The 24,822-nt window shown below is 44.0% G+C and overlaps 1 protein-coding gene across 3 annotated transcripts in view; it reads right to left on the bottom strand.

Annotated features, from left to right (window-relative positions):
• Positions 1–24,822, bottom strand: part of PRICKLE2 (prickle planar cell polarity protein 2) — a 157,916-nt gene that overhangs the window by 56,973 nt on the left and 76,121 nt on the right. The window contains exon 1 of one of the 3 annotated variants that reach the window (XM_036331662.1): positions 45–606. The exons of the other annotated variants lie outside the window; for them this stretch is intronic. Coding sequence (XP_036187555.1) covers positions 45–47 — 3 coding nt within the window. The 5' untranslated portion in view covers positions 48–606. Of the gene's footprint in view, positions 1–44; positions 607–24,822 lie in introns of those variants that run through there. 3 annotated transcript variants of the gene reach the window in all.

Raw genomic sequence — 24,822 nt, 5'->3', positions numbered from 1 at the left:
GAGGCTAGGGCTTTCTCCGGCTCCGGCTCCGGAGCTGACTTTACCATTTTCCCTGCTCGTCTCCAGCGTGTAACATGCCTCCGGAGCCAGCGGGATCTGCCAGTGCCTGTCCTGGCAGCGCTGGAGTCAGAGCCCGCTTCTGGCACTCACATCCCTCAGCCGCCTCCTACGTGCAAAGCCCTCCAGGCCCTGAGCCCTGTGAGAGGACAGGCAGCAGCTCCCATCTGTCAGAAAGAGTCCCTGAATCTGGATACAGAGCGTGTAGTGAAAAATCGTCAGTAATAGGAGTATTTCTGTCCATCCTAGAACGCTCCTGCTGATGACAGGGCAGATTCGTGCACTTTCTAAGCCAGGTTAACCCTAACGATGACTTTGGGAAGCACCAAGCACCTATTTTTGTCTGAGAAAAGAAAACATTCTGTCATCCAGCTGCATGCAAAACTAGGGAAAGGAAAAACTGACCCAAACCGGTGGTATGCTATTATATAGGAGAGACAAAAACAAACAAACAAACAAACAAACAAACAAAAAACCACGCACGCTCAGATGACATCATGGAAAATACTTTCCAGCCATCTCTTAGGAGCATCATGATCAGCTCTTGAGAAACAAGGCATTCATCCAATAGCAGGGAAGAAAGAAGACTTGGGGCTCTAAGTTCCTCATGCTCGTCACAGTCCACAAACTTGGTCGAACCCCCGAGTTTAGGGAGTCTTGGATATGCACACTGTTTTGGGAATGCTGGGACGAAGAGTTAAGACAGCTCTGTCGACTCCGATCTCCAGAAAGGAAGTCGTAAGCAGTAGAAGAGAGGGGAGGAAAGGCTTTGCAATGACAAGGCCTTAAAAAATGTGAAAGCCATCTTTATTTTCCTAACAAATAATCGCAACCATTCACCATCATGTGCACATCATCCTCTTAATCAAATCCCAAAGGCAACCGTAAACAGATGTCTTGTCCTAGACCAGCTGGCTCGGGGAGGCCAGGCCTCTGCAAGGCTCCCGCAGGCACCTGGCGGGGAGCCACCTCCTGGGAGGGAAGGACCGCTCCAGGTTCTGTGCCGCCCACAGGTTCCCGGCACTCTCCAGAGAAGAAATAAAAGGCCAGATGACGAGTTCGTTTGGAATTAGAAGCTGGTGCTGAGCCCCTCAGAGGAGTGGCACCATATGGCTCCTCAGGTAAGTGCCAGGTATGAAAAGCAGACCCCGTCTCCGCGTCTTGGAGAAGGGCTTTGCCTCCCAAGCCAAATAATTGCTGGTAGAAAGGCCTTGTTGCAACCTCACTTGGCAGTTCTCACAACACCCAGGATGGTTCCAGAACGGGAGGGACAAATGCGGACATCGAGTGAATCGCTGTGGGTTCTTGATAGTGAACTCACTTGAGCTGTGCCCCCCTCATTATTCACACAGCCCCCTCTTCACTGCCCAGAACAAAGTCATCCCTGAGAGCCCTTCTGATCGAGCGCCTGAGCCAGGCCCTCTCTGCCACTGTCCACAGCTGGCCCAGATTGGAGTCTTCCTGCACCGTCTGCGTCATGGCCAGGGAGACCCGCACCCCAGCCCGGCTCGAACATGCTCCATGCCTGTGTCCTCAGCAAGTTACATTAACCACGCAGAAGCCTCATTGGAAGATCGGGGCAATGCAGTGAGAGCGTAGGCAGAGCATTTGCCCCCGAATAGCAACACATGACATGAATGTACAGCAATCAGTATGTTATCTAGCCTGGCATACTCCACATGGAACAATCCAGAGGCTCCCTGGACTTCCTTCCATTTGAAAATGCAGGGCAACACTGTCAGCTTGTAGAGTTAGACCGAACCCCGCCCCTCCCCACTCATCTCAGTCTAAGCAAGAGGGTGGCAAGGAATAAAATGCTACTTGAGCTAGTTTGATTGCAGAGATAAAATGGAAAATTATATAAAGGTGTGATGCTTTCTCCAGAAACCCAGCAGTACCCCCGGGCCTCATGAGGAAACGGAGCCTGCCGCTGAAAGGTGATCGGTCAGGGATGCTCATCGCTCCAAGCCCAGTGTCCTCTATGCGTCTCTCCCCGCATATTTGCTTCTTACCTTCTCACAGCTTAAGGTTTCCCATAAAACTTGAGTTTATACAACCTCGGTTCCTACACTGACTAGCTTTGCTCAAACCTAAATCCCCTAGAGAAAGACCTGACTGCCCATCTTGGGCAATGTCCACACCTGGAAAGCAGTCCCCCACACCTGACGCTGGAGGGCAAAGGATTCCCCAACATTCAGTGACAGAGCACGCCAGGGGTTCTTGGGAGGTAAATAAACATCTTGGTATGCTGTGTGCCATCCTCAAGACTTGGAATTCTTTTTTTAATTATTTGATTTTTTAATTACAGTTTATATTCAATATTATTTTGTATTAGTTTCAGGTGTACAGCATAGAGATTAGGCAATCATATACTTTAAAAAGTGTTCCCCTGATAGTTCCAGTATCCACCTGGCATCATAGTTATTACAATATTATTGACTGTATTCCCTATGCTGTAATCTACATCTCGGTGACTACTGTGTAACTACCAATTTGTACTTCTTAATCCCTTCACCTTTTTCACCCAGGGCCCCCCCCCCGCCCCCCCCCCCCGCAGCCCCCTGCTCTCTGTCAACCATCAGTCTGTTCTTTATGAGTCTGTTTCTCCTTCGTTTGTTCATTTATTTTGTTCTTTAGATTCCACATATAAGTGAAATCATATGGTGTTTGTTTTTCTCTGACTGACTTATTTCACTAGTGTAATGCCCTCTAGGTCAATCACAATTTATGTTGTCATAAATGATAAGATTTTGTTCTTATTTTTGGCCGAGTAATATTCCACTATATATATGTTTCAACACTTTTTTTTATTCCCTCGTGTATTGATGAGTTCCTGGGTTGCTTCCATACCTTGGCTATGGTAAATTATGCTGCAGTGAACATAGGGGTACCTATATTAGACTCTGAATTCTTAAATCAACAGAGGGAACATAGGGCTACATTTCCTGGCCAGACATCTTGTGTTGTCTTTTATAATTCAAGCCCACTGACTACCACCACTGAAAAATGTCCGTTCTACCAGTATTCCAATAATGCCTCATATATGGAATGTGATAAAATATGTTCTCACAATAATTCAGTGGATGCTTTTAAAACTGACCTAATCAGTGGGATGCCCCTTTATTAAAACAGATCAGCTAATATTCATTAACAACCTACCAAATCACCCCTGTGTCCTATTGTAGGTGATCTGACTTACAATGAGTTGATCAAGCCATCTGCAAGCCTGGTCCAGTCCAGGAGAAAAAGTTATCTTTCATGTTGGCTTCTGTGTTTCCACCTGGTATTGATCTGACTTTCCAAGCTCTTTATTGAGCATGGAGGACTAGACAATGGATGGGAATGAGGGAGAATCCACGCTCTTGAATTCCCAATCTGTCTGGCCGAACCCAGAAATGCTGCATGCGCTGCCCTCTGCCATCGTCTGTGAAAACAGGACTATATGCCCCAGAACACACGCCAGAGGAAAGACCCAGGACACTTTCTGGGGCTCCGAAAGTTAAATTGGACACCACCCCTGGGAACATCGCAGATTGCTCATTTTAGCCCCAACATGTTTCACTTGTTAATTTTTACAAATAAATGAGCAAAGGCAACAGCATTTTGTCAGTGATGATCATTACCAAGCTATTACCTGGTATGTTGATCTCTGTTTTTCCTCGTGTGTGTACTGATGTACAGAGCATATTTCTCCAAGAGCAGATCTATTGAATGTTCTAGAAACTTTGGTCCCTTTAAACATTCCCAGGTAGAGGTGCCTCGTGATTCTGCCCTGAGTGAAGCTGTACTGGGTACACCCAACCCCCGCCACCACCGCCGCGCCCCACAAAAGCATTTTGAATACAATAAACTGGCTTATGAAAACCAAGTAGCTGAAGGCCTTTATTTAAGGTGTCACTCCCAACAGGAAGGTTTGGCAGTACCTGCAGTCTGTCTGGCAGACTGTCAGACCTTAGTCAGTGTGCAAACAACGTCCACAGAGCCAGGCCTCGCCCAGTTCCAGAGACCGGGCTTGTTTGCACTTTTGACAGCATTTCTGCCTGGGCACAGACAGTAGGGAGGGAGTCAGGGACTCCTCGCTGGAGAGAAAAGTGTGCTAATTTTAAAAAGTGGGCACAGTGCTTTATATAAGGTGATGGGTCTCAAACTTTGGCTGCACCAGAACCCCAGACAGGTTTGTTGAAACACACATTGCTCTTTCAGTAAGCCTGGGGCGGGACTCACCATTTGCATTTCTAACCGCTCCTCAGGTAATGCCCCTGCTGTGGTCCAGGACCAGGATTTGAGAGGTTTAGACTTACCCTAGGGCAGGGGTCAGCTCTTTGGCCCCTTGAGTGTGGCTCTTCTTAAGCCTTAGGAGTACCCTAATTAAGTGTACCTACCTATATAGTTAAAGTTTAAAAAATTTGGCTCTCAAAAGAAATTTCAATGGTTGTACTGTTGATATTTGGCTCTGTTGACTAATGAGTTTGCCGACCACTGCCCTAGGGTCTCCCTCCCTCCAACCCCAGGAGGTTGCCAGGCAGATGGCGGGATTCCTGTTTGCTCCAAGAGACCCAGAAAGCCCAGAGGAGGGGAAGGCATGTGTCCAATCCCACTCAATTTTGCGGGTGTCTCCTTCCAACTTTGCACATACATTTTAGCCAGGGAGTTCCAGCAGCTCTGGCAAGAATGAAAACTCCTTAGGGAAAGGGCTCATAGGGGACATTTTCTGTATCAAAAGCATCCCTGGTTTCTTAAAGATGGAACACAACAAAGAAGTCAGACTTTCTCGGTTGATCTCAGATTCAACTACCCCTCATCGTCTTTGAAGAAGGGATCCATGAATGTATTTATTTATTGAATGTTTTCATGCCCAGAGTGTTTCTACACACATATCTTGTGAACCCCGCCCACATGCTGGAGGTTGGTATGTATACTCACCAGATTGAGCAGCACAGAGCTAAGACGTGGGAGAACCACCTTTGGCCTTGGCTTCCCCTCCTCTCCCTGTTTACGGAGGAGGTCTTAGCCTCCCTTATCAAGAAGAAAGACAAAGAGATAGTAGACTTCCAGGGCATTTGTATGACTGACTGCAGAAATGATGAACATTTTCCTTTGCTGTTCTCCATAAAATGACCAGCACATGGTCCAAAATGAACTGACAGTGAGTAAAACGCGATGCACTCCAAATTAAACAGCCTTCCCACAACACCACGGCCTGAGGGTGTTAGGGAGTTGTGATAGGTATGGCTGCCCTCCATCCATTTTCCTCTGCCTTAATAAGAACACCGTCATTTCACTCTGACCATCAATATGCCCAGCTAAGAACAATATTTCTGCACTTCGCTAGTAGCTATGAGTGACCCTGTGAATAAATTCTAGCCAATAATATGTAAGGATGTGACTTCTAGGATGGCTCTTTTAAAGGGTGCCAAACAGTTGGCAAAGGCCCATTTTAGCCCATTCCCCCTTCTTCCTGCTTCCTGTCTGGAATGTAAATACAATGGCTGGAGCTCCAGCAGCCACCCTGTACCATTAAGTAACCTTAAGCAGGGAAGTTCTTTTATATATATATATATATATATACTAGAGGCCTGGTGCACAAAAATTTGTGCACTGGCGTTGGAAGGGGGGGTAAGGGGGTGTCCCTCAGCCCCACTTGTGCCCTCTCACAGTCTAGGACCCCTCGGGAGATAACCACCTGCTGGCTTAGGTCCACTCCCCGGGTGGCAGATAGCAGGCCTGATCCCTTGGTGCCTGCCCCGCCTCCCTGGGTTGCGCACAGGGCAGGGCCGATCCAGGGGTTGGGGTGTAGCCCTGGGTTGGGTTGCACACAGGATGCCCGGGCGGGCCGGTGGATCGCTGCTGCCCTGCCGCCCCGGGTCGGGTCGCACACGGACGCCCGCCGCCCTGGGTCGCAGATAGCAGGCCCGGATGGCGGCAGAGCAGGCGGGATGGCGCTGTCCCGCCCTGTCTGCAGTATGCAAATTAGCCACCATCTTTGTTGGTGGTTAATTTGCATATTGCGCTGATTAGCCCATGGGAGGTGTAGCAAAGGTACGGTCAATTACCATGTTTGTCTATTATCAGATAGAATTTTATTGGTTTTTTACAGAGAGGAAGGGAGAGGAATAGAGAGTTAGAAGCATCGATGAGAGAGAAACATCGATCAGCTGCCTCCTGCACACTCCCCACTGGGGATGTGCCCGCAAACAGGGTACATGCCCTTGACTGGAATCGAACCTGGGACCCTTGAGTCCGCAGGCCGACACTCTATCCACTGAGCCAAACCAGCTAGGGCAGGGAAGTATTTTATTACACCATGGATCCACCATACCAGCCCTGGATTGCTTATCTCTGAACGTCTTTTACCAATGAGAGAAATAAACTATTTCTTTATTTACAACCTCACTAGGAAATAAATGCAATTCCTAAATGATACATCAATGGCTCTCAAATGCTAGCAAATTCCAGCATCATGTGAGGACCTTACTGAACATTTTCCTTCTGGGTATGAAAAGGAGCCCAGAATTCTGCATTCTTTTTTTTATTTTTATTTTTTATAAGACACTGGGGGGTAGGGGAGGCCAGGGGATTGTCAAGGGCGGGGGGAATAAAAGGAGACATATGTAATACTCTTTGTAATACTTGAAGCAATAAAAAAAAAGCATTCTTTTTTTTAAAAAAATGTATTTTATTGATTTCAGAGAGGAAGGGAGAGGGAGAGAGAGTTAGAAACATCAATGATGAGAGAGAGTCATTGATTGGCTTCCTCCTGCACGCCCCCTACTGGGGAAGGAGCCCGCAACCTGAGCATGTGCCCTTGACCAGAATCGAACCAGGGACCCTCTGATCCGCAGGCTGATGCTCTATCTACTGAGCCAAACCAGGTGGGGCCAGAATTCTGCATTCTTAATAACACCTCACGCCCCACTAGGAGAAACACTGCTTGGAGGGGAAAGAAAACATGACTCCACAGGGTTTAAAGGTAGAACTCCTGGAGTGTAATCCCCAGCGCAGGCTGGCACATTCAGAAGGTTTCAAAAGAGCCCATCTTAACCCAGACACCAACTAGAACAGTGGTTCTCAACCTTGGCTGCACATTAGAATCACCTGGGAATCGTTTTTAAAATCCTGATTTCTGGGCCTCATCCTTCGGAAATTCTGTTTCTTTGTTATGGGGTGAGGCCACAACATTAGTAACAAAGAAACAGAATTTCCGGAGGATGAGGCCCAAAAATCAGGATTTTAAAAAGATTCCCAGGTGATTCTAATGTGCAACCAAGGTTGAGAACCACTGAACTAGAAGATGGGCCTTTATTTCACAGTCTCCCTCTCCTGCACTTTGAGAAGTTTGGATACTCGGTTAATCTACTTCAATTAGGGGAGGCAATATCTAGAATTCGCCTGAGGTCTCAGAAGGCAGGTGCTGCAGAGAAAGGAGAGATGCTGCCTGAATTTGCAGCACGTGGTGGTTTTTATGAAATGTGCAGATTGGTTCCCAAATGGGGACCTGGAGAACAATCAGGTAGCACTGCAGCTATGAGCCGTGGTGATGGGCTGCTCTGGGGGGCCCGTTTGCTCATTTTGCCCCTACTTGCCAGACTTTCACTCCCCGAGCAATAGGAGAAAAGTGCTACTCAGTGGCATCTAAGCCGTAAAATCCTACCAAGTTTGGCTCCTTTCTGTTTCTCCAGGAGACCCACATTATAATTTTAGTGGGTTTACTCAGGAAGTAATTTAGGATATAACAGTCTAAAATCTAGTGCCTCAACAATGTCTCCATCATGCTTAAACTCCCATAGGATTAGGAGGAAGAATCAGAAAGAAAAACTCATTTGGGGTGTTTTCAAAGAGGAGTGTTTCAAACACTCCCCACCCCCATGCACATGCTTTTTTTGCTTGCATCCGACGACTAATTCAACAGAAAACTGTTAGATGTGGGTTCAAAATATATATCCAGATTCCAGTCACTGCGCTGCCACTTCACAACCCGTCTACCCATGACTAAGTGCTCGCGTTGCCATGGCTGCTCTGGATGTTGGCTTTCGACTTTGTGTCCCATAGCTGATTCTATATGCAGCAGCAAGAACAAGAACAACCCTATTTGACTACAACCCAAGTCATGTTGCTGTTCTCAAAACCCTTGATGACTTCCCATCCTCCTCTGATTCAAAGCCAAAATCCTTCCCATGATCTCGCTCCCTTAAGACCTGGCTGACCATATCACCTTCTATCATCCTCTGGTCCAGTTCTGCTGACAATGGGCTCGCTACTGTCCTCTCACATCAGAGCCTTTGCACTAACATTCCCTTTGCTGGGAACATTCTTCCCCAGATATTTACGTGATACCCATGGTCAGTGCGTCGAATCTTTGCTCAAAGGCCACCTTATCAGAGAGGTCTTCCCTAACTAATAAATTACACCCATCTCTTACTCTCTAGATCTGTGCTTCTCAACCAGGGGCTACTGTTGACCCCCAAGGGATATTTGAAAATGTATGAAGACATTTTTGGTTGTCACAACCGTGTGTGTGTGTGTGTGTGTGTGTGTGTGTGTGTGTATGTGTGTGTCTAAGCTGTTGGCATGTAGTGTGTCAAGGCCAAGGATGTTGTTAAACCTCCTACAATGCATAGTACAGCTCCCACAGTAAAGAGTGATCTGGACCAAAATGTCAATAGTGCTGATAAACCCTTAACCTGCTTTTCTTCAAAGCACTTAAGCAGTTGCTGATGCATAATCTACTTGTTCATTGCCTCTTTCTTCTTTCTAGAATGTGAACGCCTGGGACTTTGTTCACCATATACTCCCAGAAGCGGGTCTCGCGTGTAGTAGGCGCTCAACAGATGCTTGTTGAATGAATGCACGCTGTATTCAAATCTCATCTTTCTCACTTTCTGGTTTAACAAGGGACTTGGACAGGGACATGAAGCAAGAGAATACACAGGTGAGGTGTCAGGAGGAAATGAAGTAAAACCCATGGAATGTCCCTTTCAGACCATCAAAGCACTTGCTTTTTCACCAAAGATTACTGGCGTGGGGGTGGATGGAGAAGATTCTAAGAGAAGGATGAATGGACTGAATAACTGACAATATAGTTTCTTTAAGAGGAAGGGACACAGACAACACTCATTTGGTCCTGTCAGTATGGCCAGTGGTTGAGTGTTGACCCATGCACCAAGAGGTCACCAGTTCAATTTCTGGTTAGGGCACATGCCAGGTTGTGGGCTCAGTCCCCAGTAGGGGGCATGCAGGAGGCAGCTGGTTGATGTTGAGTCTCTTTCATCGATGTTTCTCTCTCTCACCCTCCTGTTCCTTATATGTGCTCTCTTTCTCACATGCTGACTCTCTCCAAACCTTTCAGTTTTTAAAATTTTCATTTAGAATATTCAAGCTCAAAGTTTAGTTAGAATGTATTTTCCATTAGTTTGGAGCATTATTTGACAGCTATTTATTTTAAACTGGCTTACAGAAAAGGCCCAGAAATGGAAGATAGTGGAGTTTAAGTATTTTTCTTTTAAGCTACAATTACATAAAGACTCCCCATTCCAATTTTACCAAAACATTCTTTGCAGAATGTCTGTATACTCACATATATGTCCTGCTAAAAATTCCCCAACAGTTGCTTACTCTTTTTGGTAACAGTTTCAATACTGTCATTAGACAAAATACACACATACATGTATGAAAAAAGCAGGATGGCAATTTCCTACATTGGTTAATGTTTGGAGCCTGGAGTCACACTGTTTGGGGCTGAACACTGAATGGAACACTTACCATCTGCCCATAGTTGGGCAAGTTACTTTATCTCTTATAGAGTCAATATCTCCATCTGTAAATGGGGACAATAATACAGGGTGGGCAAAAGTAGATTTACAGTTGTGAGTATGCAAAACACAGTTTATTCTTGTAAACTAATAGAATCATAACTTGCATGTCTTTTTCCATATGAATAACTATATGCCTACTCTTGCCAACCCCTATATGTACCTTGAAGCAATGCTAAGGCTCAGATGGCATCATGTAACTAGTACAGAGACAGGCACACAGTAAAGGCTCTGTATTTCTTTGCTTTCAAGCATTCTAATGTATAATCATAAATGCCTATGTCATGGACTGAATTGTGTCCTCCTCTACTGAAAATTCATATGTTAAAGCACTAACCCCCAATATCATTGTATTTGGAGATAGAGACTTCTAGAAAGTAATTAAAGCTAAATGAGATGGTAAGGGTGGGGTTATAATTAGAAAGGACTAAACTCCTTGCAAGAAGAGGAAGAGACACCAGAAGTTTAATGCATAGTGAAGACGCAGTAAGAAGGTGGCTGTCTGCAAGCCAAGAAGAGAGTCCTCACCAGAAACCAACCCTGCTGGCACCTCAATCTTGGACTTTCAGCCTCCAGGGCTATGAGGAAAGAAAAGTCTGTTGTTTAAGCCACCCAGTCTATGCTATTTGTTACTGCAGCCAGAGCAGACTAAAGCAGTCTACTATATGCAAGGAACTGTTGAGTGCTTATGGGGAAAGGACCCACAAATGAATAAGAAACTACCCCTGGTTGAAGGGGTTTATATTTTAGTAGGGTGTATAAGACAAGTAGGCAAATGACTATAATGCAAAGTTAATGCAAAAGCCACTAGAGGCAGACAAAAATACTACAAGGTTCAAGAAACAATAAATTCCTAAACCTGTAGCATTTGCCAATTTCAATGGTGTAAATAATCCTATCATGGCTGATTTCAAGCTACCAACATGACGTCACTGGATGTGGGGTTGGGAAGAGATGCACAGTAGCATGGCACTACATAGTGGTTCCACCATAGGGATCGAACCGATGACATGACCTCAAGAGCATAGATAATAGTGAAACATGGGAAAGGAACTATAAAGTGGTGAGTTTTGATTATGTATTACCTTGGTTTTTAAATATAATTTAATTATAAGTTTATATAATTAAGTTTTAAAAATGGCTGCATTTAACAACTGGCTGACAAAATTCCTAAAAACTGACCAAGTGGATCTTGTGATACTGTCTGACCCAGTTCCAGCACATCACTGACAGAAACTTATAAAGTCAGTTTCTTTGGCAAACTCTCTTTACACAGGTAACAAGGAAAGAATAGAAGAGCTGTAAACACCTCAAGATTGTTGGCAAAGGGTATGATGACAACTATCTGTTGTCTACTCTGCCTCAGATGGTTCTTGCAAATAGAACTTCTTGTAAGGAAGCCAAGTTATCTACCTCAGCTGACATGTACTTCAAAATATTTACAGTTTTCTGTCTCCTAGTCTTTTCCATATCCCCTCCCTCTTTCTCCTCAGAATTTTGCCCTTTTTAAAATTTTGTGTGTGTGTGTGTGTGGGGGGAGGGCATTAACCCTCACCCAAGGATATTTTTTCCATTGCTTTTTCAGAGAGAGAGAGAGAGAGTAGAAAGGAGAAAGGGAGGGGAAGAGAGACACAGAGGAGAAAGACAAACATCAATGAGAGAGGCACATCGATTGGTTACCTCCCGTATGTGCCCTGACCAGGGTCAAACCTGCAACCTGCCCTTGACCAGGAATCGAACTTGAGACCCTTTGGTACTCAGGCCAACGCTCTAAACACTGAGAAACCCCAGCCAGGGCTGCCCTTTATTTATATATATTTTCCTTTCTTCCCTTCTTGTTTCCTTTTAAATCCCTAGGTATGAAACAGACTGAAAAAAACAAAACAAAACCACACACATTTAAAACATGTCTGTATTGGCTGATTTGTCTTCTATCAAAAAGGATGTGAGCAGAACATGCTGTAGGTCTCTATGAGGAAGAAAAACAACAACAAACCCCCCACCTCAAACCTAAATAAGCAAAACCTTTTCTTTAAGCTTGCATGTGATCAGCCAACTGCATTCTGGTAGGTGAGTGGTTCTCTATTTAAAAAATGAGGAAAAATCCTCCATTTCTGAAATATTTACTCAAACATCAATTATGTTAATATTTGCCTACCATGTAGGAAAAAGAAGCTGCATTTGATGTTTAATGTTTGAATCTTGACGATGACAAATGCTAAGTCGGCAACGTTGGCCGAGTTACCTAACTTCTCTGGGCATCAGTGTCATCATCTCTCTAAGACTAGATAACTGCACTCATCTCACAGGACTGTGAAGGTCAAAGTGATGATAGAATGAAAACACACTGTTAACTGCAAAGCTGTATATACTAGTAATGGTCATAGCAGTATTATTACTGAAAGTAACAACACTGGAGATTAGAATGCATTGGGCTGCTAGCAATAATAATCGTAGTGGTCTAGAGTTGATACAGCATATTGTAAAAATCCTCAAGTATCTGAGCTCTTTCCATCACTCTGTACCCCTACCCCACGTGTTCGTGGCATCTATGTTCAAAAATCACAAGGTGGCTGCTGGAGCTCCAGCCATCACGTTCATGTTCCAGGCAAGAAGATGGGTAGGGCAAGGGGCAAAAGACCTATCTCCCAGTTGGATCAATAACAGTTAAAGAGATTTCCTGGAAGTACTATCCAACTTCTATTTATTAACACCTTGGCTAGACCTAGCTCGAAGAGAAGCTGGAAAATATAATTCTTAGTTGAGCATATTGCTGCCCAGAATAAAATCAGGTTCTGTCTGTAAGAAAGGAGGAGACACTAGTATTGGATGAACACCTAGCATTATGTGTCCCTAATAAATATCTGAGTTTTGGATTATCTCTTTCTTAGGTGAACTCCTTATAAATTTCCCATACAGTATCTTTCCTGTGTTAAATCATTATTTTTGATTCTATACTTCATATACAACATAAGTAGTCCATTTCCCCCCTCTATTATTAGTGAGTACAGACCCACAATGTCATGTAAACCCATTCTGAAGAAAGTTTAGAAAGCAGCAACAAAAGAAATCCTAGGACAAATTCAACTTCTTCACTGTCCAATGTGATGCATATTGACAGATATGCAATGATTCCAAGAAGAATTCTTTATTAAATAGACCTTGCTGATCACAGGACATTGTGGGAAACCCTTTTTAAAATACAGGCGATCTTTGTTCGGAATCAGTTCATTTAAGGCAGTTTCATTCTTTCACATAAAATAACTGAAGGTGAGAATCCATGGAAAAGTATGGAAACGAAGGAGCTCACTTATATTCTGAAGTAAGGATTTCTGGCCAGGTTACACTGCCTGCCCATTAAGTTGCAAATGTATCAAGAATACAAGTGCAAGAATTTAGTCTTTCTGTTCTGAGAAGCCAACAGATCAGTGCAGGTAAGACCTTGGTCTGCAGGTTCAATGTTAGATACGGCCATAAAGCTCTGAAAGTCCTATATTATGCGATTCCAGAGAAACAGAGAGGAAGGAAGGTTTCTGTAGGATGCCACAGAAACAAACACCACCAAAATGCTACCAGCTTTGCACTACGGTTTGTTTTTTTAAAGGCAGGATAGTTTTTAAAAAATATATGTTTTTATTGATTTCAGAAAGGAAGAAAGGAGACAGAAACATCAATGATGAGAGAGAATCCTTGATGGCTGCCTCCTGCAACCTAGGCAGGTGCCCTGACTGGAATCAAATCTGACCTGCTGGTTCATACAGAGGTCGATACTCTACCACTGAGCCACACCGGCAGGGCTACAGTTGTTTTTTAATTAAAAAATAATAATTTTTTCTTATTGTGGTAAAACATATTTAAGATTTGCCACGTTAATCATTTCAAAGTGTGCGATTCAGTGGCACTGATTACATTCACAATGTTGTGCAACCATCACCACTCTCTATTTCCAACCTTTTCCATCACCCCAAACAGAAACTCTCTATTAAGCAGCAATTCCTCATTTCTCCTCCTCCCAGCCCCTGGGAGTCTCTGATCTACTTCCTGTCCCTATGAATTAACTTAGTCAAGGTATTTCATCTAAGTGGAATCATACAAGTTTTTCCTTTGTTGTCAGCTTATTTCATTTAGCATAATGTTTTCAAGGCTCATTCCGCTGCATCTGTCAGTATTTCATTCCATTTAAAGCTGAATAATGTTCCACTGCATGCACAGACCACACTGTGCTTATCCATACATCTGCTTATGGACACTTGGGTTGCTTTCACCTTTACTAATGTAATGCTTCAGTGAATACTGGTGTACAGGTATCTGCTGGAATCTTTGCTTCCAGTTCTTTTGGGTGTATACGTAGGAGCAGAATTGCTGGGTTATAAGGTAATTCTGTATTTAACCTTTTGAGGAGCAAGCCACACTGTTTCCCACAGTGGTAACAGTGCATTCCCATCAACAATGTACACGTGTGAGGGGTCCAATGTCTTCACATCCTTGCCAATGCTTGTTATTTTCCATTAAAAAAATTATAACCATCCTAGTAGGCGTGAAGTGGTATCTCATTGTGGTTTTGATCTGTATTTCCCTAATGACGAGTGATGTTGAGCAACTTTTCATGTACTCATTGGCCATTTGCATATCTTCTTTGGAGAAATGTTTATTCAAGTCCTTTGCCCATTTAAAAATTGTGTTGGCTTTTATTCTGTTGTTGAGTTGTATCAATTCTTTATATATTCTGTATATTAAACCCTTATCTACACCACAGTTTTATTTCTCACTCACACTATATCTCTGATAAGGGTAGGCAGAGAGTCAGGTGATGGAAACTCTACAATGCCGTTTCCATATCAGCAGAGAAAAGTAAGGCTGGAGCAGAACACTAGCAAAGAAACACTTTTATCTCGATGTGATGCATGTGACTTCTGAGTACATTTCATTGGTTAAAGCAAGTCACATGGCCATGTCTAATGTGCATGGGGGTGAGAATGTCTAATCTCCCACCTGCCCCCTGTGCCTGGAAGAAGAGGGAGCCAATCATTTGTGAACAGCCCTACTTCTCACCACAGCAGGGAAAGAATGAAGTGATGTGTGAGCAAGAGGTTACCTTTTGTAAAGGGAAGTACAGCTGGTTCTTGTCATTCAGGGTAGATATGTTCTGCAAAGTCATGGTGAACACTGAATTAGTGACTACTAAGCCATCGACCTAAAGGACATATGGGAAGGGGTTCCCACCAGCCTCTGCTCACAACATTTTTGTCAATGGATGGGTCCATATCCCTGTTTGATGTGCGTTTCTATTTAAGAACACCTTACTTAATATATATTGTTGATTCGTTAACACTGAATTCACAGTCAACAGCACTACAACTCATGCTGACCGAAGACTGACTAATGTATTTTCTCTATAAGGCATCTCACAGGCTTCTTGCCTTAGGAACACAAGGCAACACTTCAGCACTAAGTTTGGGGACCATTTTAAAAGCACCCCCCCAAAAAAAAGCACAAATGCAAAAAACATGGTACTACATAGGTGACAAAAGCACACTTGCTGACTGTATGAGAGATGGAACAAAAGTAGAACATTGCCTCGCTCCCCTCAGCTGGCAACATGCACATGGGGCCGTTCAAAGTCCCCCCTCCCCATACATACCTGGGAATGTATTTGAAAGTGCTGTGAATGCTGATTTTGGGGGTTACAAACAAATTTTGACAGATGGGTGAATGTGCTGATACTAGGATACTTGAAAAATGAGGACTGGCTAGGTTACAGTGTATTTGCCCTGCTCGGGAGAAAGAGGCTGGCCAGGACTTAAGTTTAGGTCTGATCTCAAAGCTCATGCTCTTTCCTGCTTCACTGCACTGTCTCCATAAACCAGTCACAGGATTACCTCTGCCCTGAGCATTCCATGAATCAATGGCCAATGCAGTCACAGTTTATTCTTCAAGCTTGTGATTCCTGTTAAAGCCTTGAATAATAAACAGGCTAGAGAGGCTATTAATCATGAAAGACACATGGACTAGTTGCAATTCCAAAGAAGGTGGAAATCGCCCGCCTTATATGGAAGCCTGTGCGCTTTGAATGTTCTGTGCATATGTTACGTAGCAAGGGCCATGCGAGCTGGCTCACGTGGACAATTTCTCTTTCTCAGAGGTCCATGCAAGAGAAGTGAATGTGCTCAGGTTCACGCCTAAGAAAGGCCATGTGGTTCTTGAAGCGACTGCTTTAATTCCTGAGACTACATTTTTAAATCTTATTACTTTATTTTATTCTATTTCGGGTATTTATTTATTTTGTGGTAAAATACACATAAGCGTAAATAAAATTTACCACTTTATTTTTAAATGGTACTAAGTACATTGTTGGGCGATCATCACCACCATCCACCTCTAGAACACCTTCATCTTCCCAAAGGAAAACTCTACAGCCCTTGAGCACTAACTCCCCATCTCTTCTTCCCTGTTCTCTCTCTGTCTCGGTGAATGTGACTAGCTGAGAGTGATTTTCATTACATGTTGGGACCAAATGTTCTCCTGCGGTAACACTTGTCTGAAACTATGGTGAAAATCAGTGGGAGAAAAATGAGTCAGACAATATACGTTCACTGACATTCGAGTCCTTTTAAAAGCAACTTTCCTGAGACAATTAGGGAATGCTCTGGAGCAAACAAGAGGACCTGGGAACTCAGCCTTGGCCGTGTTTCCACGGAGAAGACCTGCGCGATAAATCGCCCCTGACAACGGGCAAGTTATTGCTCCTGCATTTTCAGCCTCAGGCATGCACTCAACATTTTACAGATCATACAATTCCCATTATGTAGCACCTCTTCCTAGCCCGTGACAGAGTCATCTGACTGCTTTTGAAGTGGCCTGAGACGCGACCAAATGTATTAGTGAGTAATTGGCAGAGAAGAGAACTCAATATCAGCTGGGCTCAGACCAAATAGCAGGTCTGGGCAGGCCCTGGGCAGCACTGGCATTTCTGACGTCTGGTTTAAAACAACGCTTACCCACGTGCTATGGGTCGCATCCCAGATGCAGCAGATACCATCACGTGCTCAGCCAGAGACCCTGCCCAGCTCACAGCGCCGTCAGTCCGGCCTCTGTGGGGGTGCGCTCCTTTCCCTTCGCTGCCCTCCGCAGTCCTTACCCTTGTTTTACTTACTCCACCAAAGGCGCCTCTAAACCTTTTTTGGAAATATGCAAGAGATCTGTACTTAATTAAAGGAATTACTATTCAATACAATAAAATGGTTTGTTTTAAGTGTATGCATATTAACTAATGGCTCACAAGCACATTTTAGATATTGAAAATAGAAGAAAAGAAAATGCATCTTTAAACATCTTATGGAATCTCTGACCATACATACTTCGTTAGAGTATGTGTTGTAGGGTTCATTTTGCATTGTATATGAATTCTTTTTTAATGTGACAATTAAACACATCATTAAAGGCATAGCCAAAGAAAAAAGGAAAAAAAAAGGAAAGAGTTTTAGTTTACATGTACATTTTTAGGAAATAGATATAAAAATGGAATGTTTCGGAATAATTTATCTATGTTAAGTGAAGGATACAAAGACATGAAATTACCCTAAAATTATTACTATTGATATGATTTTGCTTTAAAGAGAAACTATTCAAAATTATATTTTACTTACACCAGAGCAAATCTGAATTCAAAGTCAGGTAACATGGCTCAGAATTAGACTGAGCTGTAGGCTACTGAGGATGGGAGAGAAAACCTTTTATAAGCAATCTAAGAACTGGCACTAAAATCTAAGAAATGGTACATCATATCAGGTCCCTGTCATACTTAGAAGAAGACAGGAACAGCAAATAACTGGATGTTTGTAAATAATGAATGAAGTGGGAAGGAAGGATTAGGCCCAGCAGTGTGGGCACCCTGAGGCTGGAGGGGGCCTGGGGTATTTGAAGAGGGGCAGGGGTCAGTGTGGCTGGATACTAGGAACTGAGGGTCACCCACTATAAGAATAGAAACATGTTCTAGCGCTTTCCAACAAGTAAAGGAAAATGAAGGAAACGTCACTAAAAAATAGCAGTCAAGAAAATAGAAAAAAGCAAAGGAGAAAAGATGGCAAACAATAAAACCAGAAAAAAAGTGGTAGTAATAATCATCGAAGTTATCATAATAAAAGTATATATATCTACTCATCAATTAAAAGATAAATGATCAACTTGGATTAAAAAGGAAAACAATATCCATCATATGCTGCTTACTTAAAGTAAATCTACAAGAAAAGGTTAAAATGAAGCAATAGAAAAGCGTATCTTGCAGCTACTCACCAAGGGAAAGCTAGTGTGCACTGTTAATATTGTACAAACCAGAATTTAAGGAAATACAATTAGGAGAGATAAAAAGGGAAGCTATAATTGGTTAATAGATCCTTGGTCATTTCAAAAATTACCAGTGATATAACTTGTTCATTACTTCGTAATAGCCGCCAGTTCACTACTTATGTTCCTGGGAAATGTTATGAATACAGCTGTTCAGAAACTTTTTAAGAACCATAAAAAAGATTTTCATGTTAAGTTAAATGTAAAAAAAAAAAAACCCATAAAAAACAAAACCCATAAGAAGGGATGTTGAAAAAATGAAAGGAAAACTCTAAAAATATATTGTAATCATACACTTAAAGACATCCATAAATAAAGCCTCAAAAATATATAAGGCAGAAACAGAAGGAGAAACAAATCTATAAACAATTAGAGATGTTAAGATGTGTCTCAGGTATTGAAAGATCAAAAGGACAAAAATTTTGAAGGCTCTAGAGCAGTGGTTCCCAACGTGGGGCACATGCCCCACAGGGGAGCACTTTGATTTTTAAGGGGGGGGGGCAATTCGAGAATGAGTTATTAACAGTGAATTTTTTGCATTTCTTATGGTTCTAGGGGCCTCATATACAGTATATAAATATATATTGTGACATATTGATACATTTCAGTTCCCTATTATATGTTTTGAAACTTTGCTATTTTTTTGTATCACTTCAGATTTTATTTTTTAAACAATTTCTTAGTGATTTCTTCCTCAGTACTTCAACTGTCCTTTCGTTCTTTCATTTTTCTCTTTCATGGATGCCATGAAAAGCTTCTTCTTTGGAAGCTTGTTTAGACCAAGTTAATGGCCTTTTAGGCTTCCTCTCCGTGTATAGGAGTTCACTTTTTGAGTAATAAGAATTGTATGTCTCAGGGGGGGCATCAGGATTTTAGAGATGCTTAGGTGGGCGTGGCCAAATAAAGGTTGAAAACCACTGCTCTAGAGTCTGTGAATAGCAATTATTGTTCATGAACTCTATCACCTTTTCCCTAACAATTTGGGAACATTACCATGTTTATTCTACTCTATACTGGGAAGAAAAGATTTCACAGCCTTATTTTCCAAACAGGGAACAGAGCTAGAAGGCGACAAGACACTTGGTCAAGGCCGCTCAGATACACAGCTGGCTAAAGGGGCTTTCTGACTCATGGCTCTTTCTGGACTTGGAAGCCCCCTTTTCTGTGATTCTCCAGACCCCGTCCTTGGGTATTTGCCTTGGATGGTCTAAGGCCGTGGTCGGCAAACTGCAGCTCATGAGCCACATGCGGCTTTTTGGCCCCTTGAGTGTGGCTCTTCCACAAAATACCACATGCAGGCGCGAGTACAGTGTGATTGAAACTTCGTGGCCCATGCGCAGAAGTCGGTTTTCGGCCTGGGCGAGTCTATTTTGAAGAAGTACTGTTGATATTTGGCTCTGTTGACTAATGAGTTTGCCGACCATTGGTCTAAGGGGAATAACAGTGAAGTAAATTAACTCTGTTTCCTAAATTCTGGCTCTATGTGACAATGTTCTAGTCATATACCTTTTCTGAGATTGTTTTCTTAGATATCAAATACAAGGTTTAGGTTCAATAATTCCTACAGTCTTATTTCTATAGTTCCTCCCTCCTAATCTCTGAACAAGAGCTTCAGGCTTAGATCTCGGTTTTGTTTTCCCAGATGGGCCTTTCTAAGAAAAGTGTTTTTATACCAATTGGCTGTCCAATCGGTAATTATATCTAACTAGAGGCCTGGTGCACGAATCCATGCACCAGTGGGGTGCCTAGGCCTGGCCTGCAGGATCAAGCCAAAACAAGCTCTCTGACATCCCCCGAGGGGTCCTGGATTGTGAGAGGGTACAGGACAGGTCAACGGACCCCACTGGTGCACAATTGGGGCTGGGGAGGGACACGGGAGGTTGGCCAGCCAGGGAGGGACCGGGAGGGCTCCAGGGCATGCCTGGCCCATGTCACTCAGTCCCGATCGGCCAGACCCCAGCAGCAAGCTAACCTACCGGTCAGAGTGTCTGCCCCCTGGTGGTCAGTGCACATCATAGCGACTGGTCGGCTGTCTGCCCCCTGGTGGTCAGTGCACGTCATAGTGAGTGGTTGAGCGGCCTTAGCATGTCATTAGCATATTACACTTTGATTGGGTGTAATATGCAGGCTGACTGGACACTTAGCATATTGGGCTTTTATTATATAGGATGTTTTTAACATGCCAGGTTCTGTATTAGTTGCCCTGTAAGGGGAACCTTTGCATTACTATCTTTGTGCTATGGAAGAGGAAGAATGACTTCACCAGGTAAAACAAATTGCTCCAATCACACCCATGGCCAGAGTGTGGCAGACCTGCGTCCGGTCTCCAGTGGCCCGATAACACAGCAAGGCTTTTAATCACTATGCTTCGGAAAGACCACCACGGGCCGGATTTGAGCAGAGCTGTTTCTCATGTCCTACTCACCTCCCAGATGGATTCTTGCTTATCCACGTTGGAATGGGGTCCAGGAGAGGATGGGTGCTTCAAAACCATGCACACCCTGCCAGTGTTTCTCAGTGGTTAGAGTGTTGGCCAGTCCACCAAAGGGTCTTGGGTTCAATTCCCGGTCAAGGGCATGTACCTCAATTGCAGATTTGATCCCCAGTTCCAAATGGGGTGCTTACGGGACACAAACAACCACTGTGTCTCTCTCACATCAATGTTTCTCTGTCTGTCTGTCTCTCCTATCATTTTCCCCAACTCCTCCCTTTCACTTTCTCTAAAAAATCAATGGAAAAAATATCAGTGGGTGAGGACTAACAACAACAAAAAAGACATGCACAATTCAACCTCAAGTTTACCCACAGAGCTTGCCTTGACCCTCTCCCTCAAACAACATGAACATAGTTGCCCAGCGGTTGGCAAAATTAATTGGTTCGCCTTTCTGCCCCTTTCCCTGCCTGCCTCTCTATCACAGGTTATGATACTTGCAATGATTTGCTCAGCGATGGAGGAGGAAGGAGAGAACAAAAAAGGACCCACTGTTCAGAATCCGGGCCATCGAAACCAGGGAAAGCATACCCTGTCCTCCTCCTCACACCAACCCCTCAACGCCAGTGAGGACGGGGACCCACCCTTCTCCCAACGCCCTTGCTCAGGAGTCAGAAAGCAGGTCTCCCAGAACCCCTCCTCACACCAACCCCTCAACGCCAGTGAGGACGGGGACCCACCCTTCTCCCAATGCCCTTGCTCAAGAGTCAGAAAGCAGGTCTCCCAGAACCCCTCCTCACACCAACCCCTCAACGCCAGTGAGGACGGGGATGCGCCCTTCTCCCAACGCCCTTGCTCAGGAGTCAGAAAGCAGGTCTCCCAGAACCCCTCCTCACACCAACCCCTCAACGCCAGTGAGGACGGGGACACGCCCTTCTCCCAACGCCCTTGCTCAAGAGTCAGAAAGCAGGTCTCCCAGAACCCCAGGATTAAGAAGAAGTGAAAAGCCGCTGAGCTGGACTAATGTTTACAGCTGCTTCTTGGTAGCTGCTAGACTTTTTATTACCTTTGAGGAAATGAGAAAAAGACCCCCCCCCCAACTACAAATTAGAAAAAGCAAGCCCCCATCTGGGGAGAGTCCTGCATCCCAGTCAGGTAAGCTCTAAAGTGCCTTCTGGCGAACCAAACGTTCCCCTCCTTTGGGAGGCATCAGAGCCCAGGTGAATATCAGCCTCCAATCACCCCCTTGGCCAGGCACCTTTGTGTAATGACAAACCTTACAACTCTATGTGGCAGCCCTGGTCCCTCCCAAACTGAGAGCTTACGAACTTCTCTTTTGGTTCAGAAAATCAGGCTCGGAAATTGTTCGGATAATTAGCTTCCCTTTGCAAGATCTGATCATTGAGTTTTAATCAATCTTTCTAATTGCTATAGCAGTAGCAACTGCCACCACTATTTATCGAGTGCCAACTACATGTTAGGCACATCCTAGGGAATTAAAAGAGATGATGAAAGAAGCCAGTCTGTGGAAATGGCTTTTTAGTGCCATCCATCTGGATGTTGATGAGTTTCTGTCCCAGATCTCCTTTTTATTATGCATAATTAGTACTGCGCAATTCTTTCTAACAGTGCTTCTTGGCCAAAGGCTCAGTTACATCCCGAGGCAACCATGGAACCTTAGGAAGACTTTATCACTGACATGAGAGAGAATGCCTGCCTTCCTGTTTGCTAAAGAGCATTTCATTCATTCATTCAATCAATCATTCAATCAATCAATCATTTTATTGAGGTAGTTAAAGATAAACCCCATGTTCAAAGTATACAATTTGATAAGTTTTGACATATACATATACAGTACTCACAAAACCATCTGCATCATCAAGATAGTGAAAACACCTATTGCCCTCAAAGGTTCCTCCCTCTGCCCTTCTGAACTCCTCCCTCCCACTCTTCCCTACCTCCTCTACCCACAAGTCACCACTGATCTGCTTTCAGTTCTACAGATTAGTTTAAATCAGTGTTTCTCAACATTCCTAATGCCGCGACCCTTTAATACAGTTCCTCGTTTTGTGGTGACCCCGAATTTCATTGTTACAAATTGAACATAATTTGTTCAATTAGTGATTAATCACAAAAACAATATGTAATTATATATGTGTTTTCCGATGGTTTTAGGCAACACCTGTGAAAGGGTCATTCGACTCCCAGGTTAGCGACCCACAGGTTGAGAACTGCTGGTTTAAATGTTCTGAAGTTTCATATAAATAGAATCCTACAGTAGATCACTTATTTGGGTCTGGCTTCTTTTGTTCAGAATTATGATTTTAAGATAAATTCATGTTGCTGGAAACAGCAAGAGTTCTCTCCTTTTTATTACAGAGTAGTAGTCTACTCTATGGATAAAATGCAATTTGTTTATCCATTCAGCTGTTGATGGACATTTGGGCTGTTTCTGGCTATTTAAAGAAAAGCTGAATCTGCCATTTTTAAAGTCCCACGCTAAGGTATTATTTTATTTAATCCTCACAAACACACTGTAGTTAGGTAGTAACATTCTTATTTTCCAAATGATGAAATGAAAGCTCATGGAGGTGGGTTAACTTGTCCAATCTGAACACTGAGCTACGCAGTGCCAAAGCTCACACTCCTGAACACTATGAGCTCAGAGGACAGGTACTGAGAAGCTCCGGGAGGCCAGCACCAAGCCTGGAGTCTGTGTGGGTCTTCCACACAGAGAGACGTTCTGCGTTTGCTATGCGCTACTCCCTGCCACACAAAGCACAATGTAACACAGGGGTTGGGAAACTCCGGTTTTATACCAAACCTGGACCACAGCCACACCAAAATCACAACAGAATAAGGGTACTTAACAAACAACCGGGGAATGAACAAATGGCTGAATACACAAGTGAATGAATAAACTGATGGACAGATAGATGGCTAGACGAAAGAAGGTAGTTATTAATTGACTTGGTGGTAGATTCATCCAACCATCTCCTGAAACTTCTCAAAACATCTCATGAGTCATAAGGCAGAGAAGATCCTCTTGATAGTAAATCAACTCTCACACCAGCCCACAGAGTAGGCTGCTCAGTCAGCAGAAAGGGTGTGCGGCTGTGAGCTCAGGCAGGAAGTCCAGCCTGAGGCCCACTCCCCATCTCAAGGATCCCAGAACGCATTTGCTGTAAGGGTTGAGGCCATCTGTCTTGAAAACTGGAAACTCCAATGGCAGGTCTCCCTTTCCTGCATTTGCAAAAGATCCTTGGCTTCCCTGGGCCTCACGCTCTGCACGCGAGCCTTGACAAGACCCTGCTGGTGGAATCTGGCAGAGGCCCTCAGGCCTGAACCCAGGTTCTCGTCCCATCTCTGACGGCTCCGTTGAAAACAAGTTCATTAACAGGGGGTTTACTGAATGCTGTGCACACAGGCATGTTTCCCATTGCCATGCAATGACTCAGTGTATATCTGGAGCCAAGATAAACACAGGATCTTCTCCGAGATCTGTTCAGATGTTTGGGGGTCTCCTATCTCCTTACCTCCCTTCCCCACTCATCTCTGACACAGCCCTGAAAACCCTGTGTTGAGTGACAGCGACGGCGAACGCAGGAGAAGCACCTCAGAAGAAATGTAATCCGCTGCAGGTGGAGAAGCATGCATCTCATGCAGCCGTGAAATTCCATTTGGAGCTCAGCACGAGCTGATGGAGTAATCAAATGAAGATGACACTGCAAATGGCTGGTGAGTCTAATAATGGTTTCTGTGCAGTTTTTAGAGGGGCTATTTGATTATGCATTCCCTCCCTACAAACCAGACCACCCAGCAGGCCTAGAGAGATGAACTACTTTGTCATTCACTCCTTCCCCCCACATCTGCCAGCTCCTGTCTTTCTTGGTATAAATAGCTTCTCACATAAAAAGCGAAAACTGTCAACTGCCAGAAAGTGAATGTAAAGCCGGGTGCCTGGTACGATGGCCCCAGCCCTGTGGTGAGTCACAGCTGTAGAATTCATGGTCTGGGAGCATCTTGTGGGTTAACAGGCCCAGGAGAGAGCCAAGGAAGCAGGACCAGTGAAAGGATTTAAATTCTCTTTTAACAAACAGCCTTGTATTCAGGCCACATTGAGGGGAAGCCAGTCAGGAGCAAGATGCTGGGAATGAAAGTTGCTTCATGTTACTTCCCAGG

This window comes from Myotis myotis, unplaced genomic scaffold (assembly GCF_014108235.1).
Source record: "Myotis myotis isolate mMyoMyo1 unplaced genomic scaffold, mMyoMyo1.p scaffold_m19_p_13, whole genome shotgun sequence".
NCBI lineage: Eukaryota > Metazoa > Chordata > Mammalia > Chiroptera > Vespertilionidae > Myotis > Myotis myotis.
The sequence above is the reverse complement of the archived record's forward strand: the minus strand, read 5'-3'. Positions and strand labels throughout refer to the sequence as shown.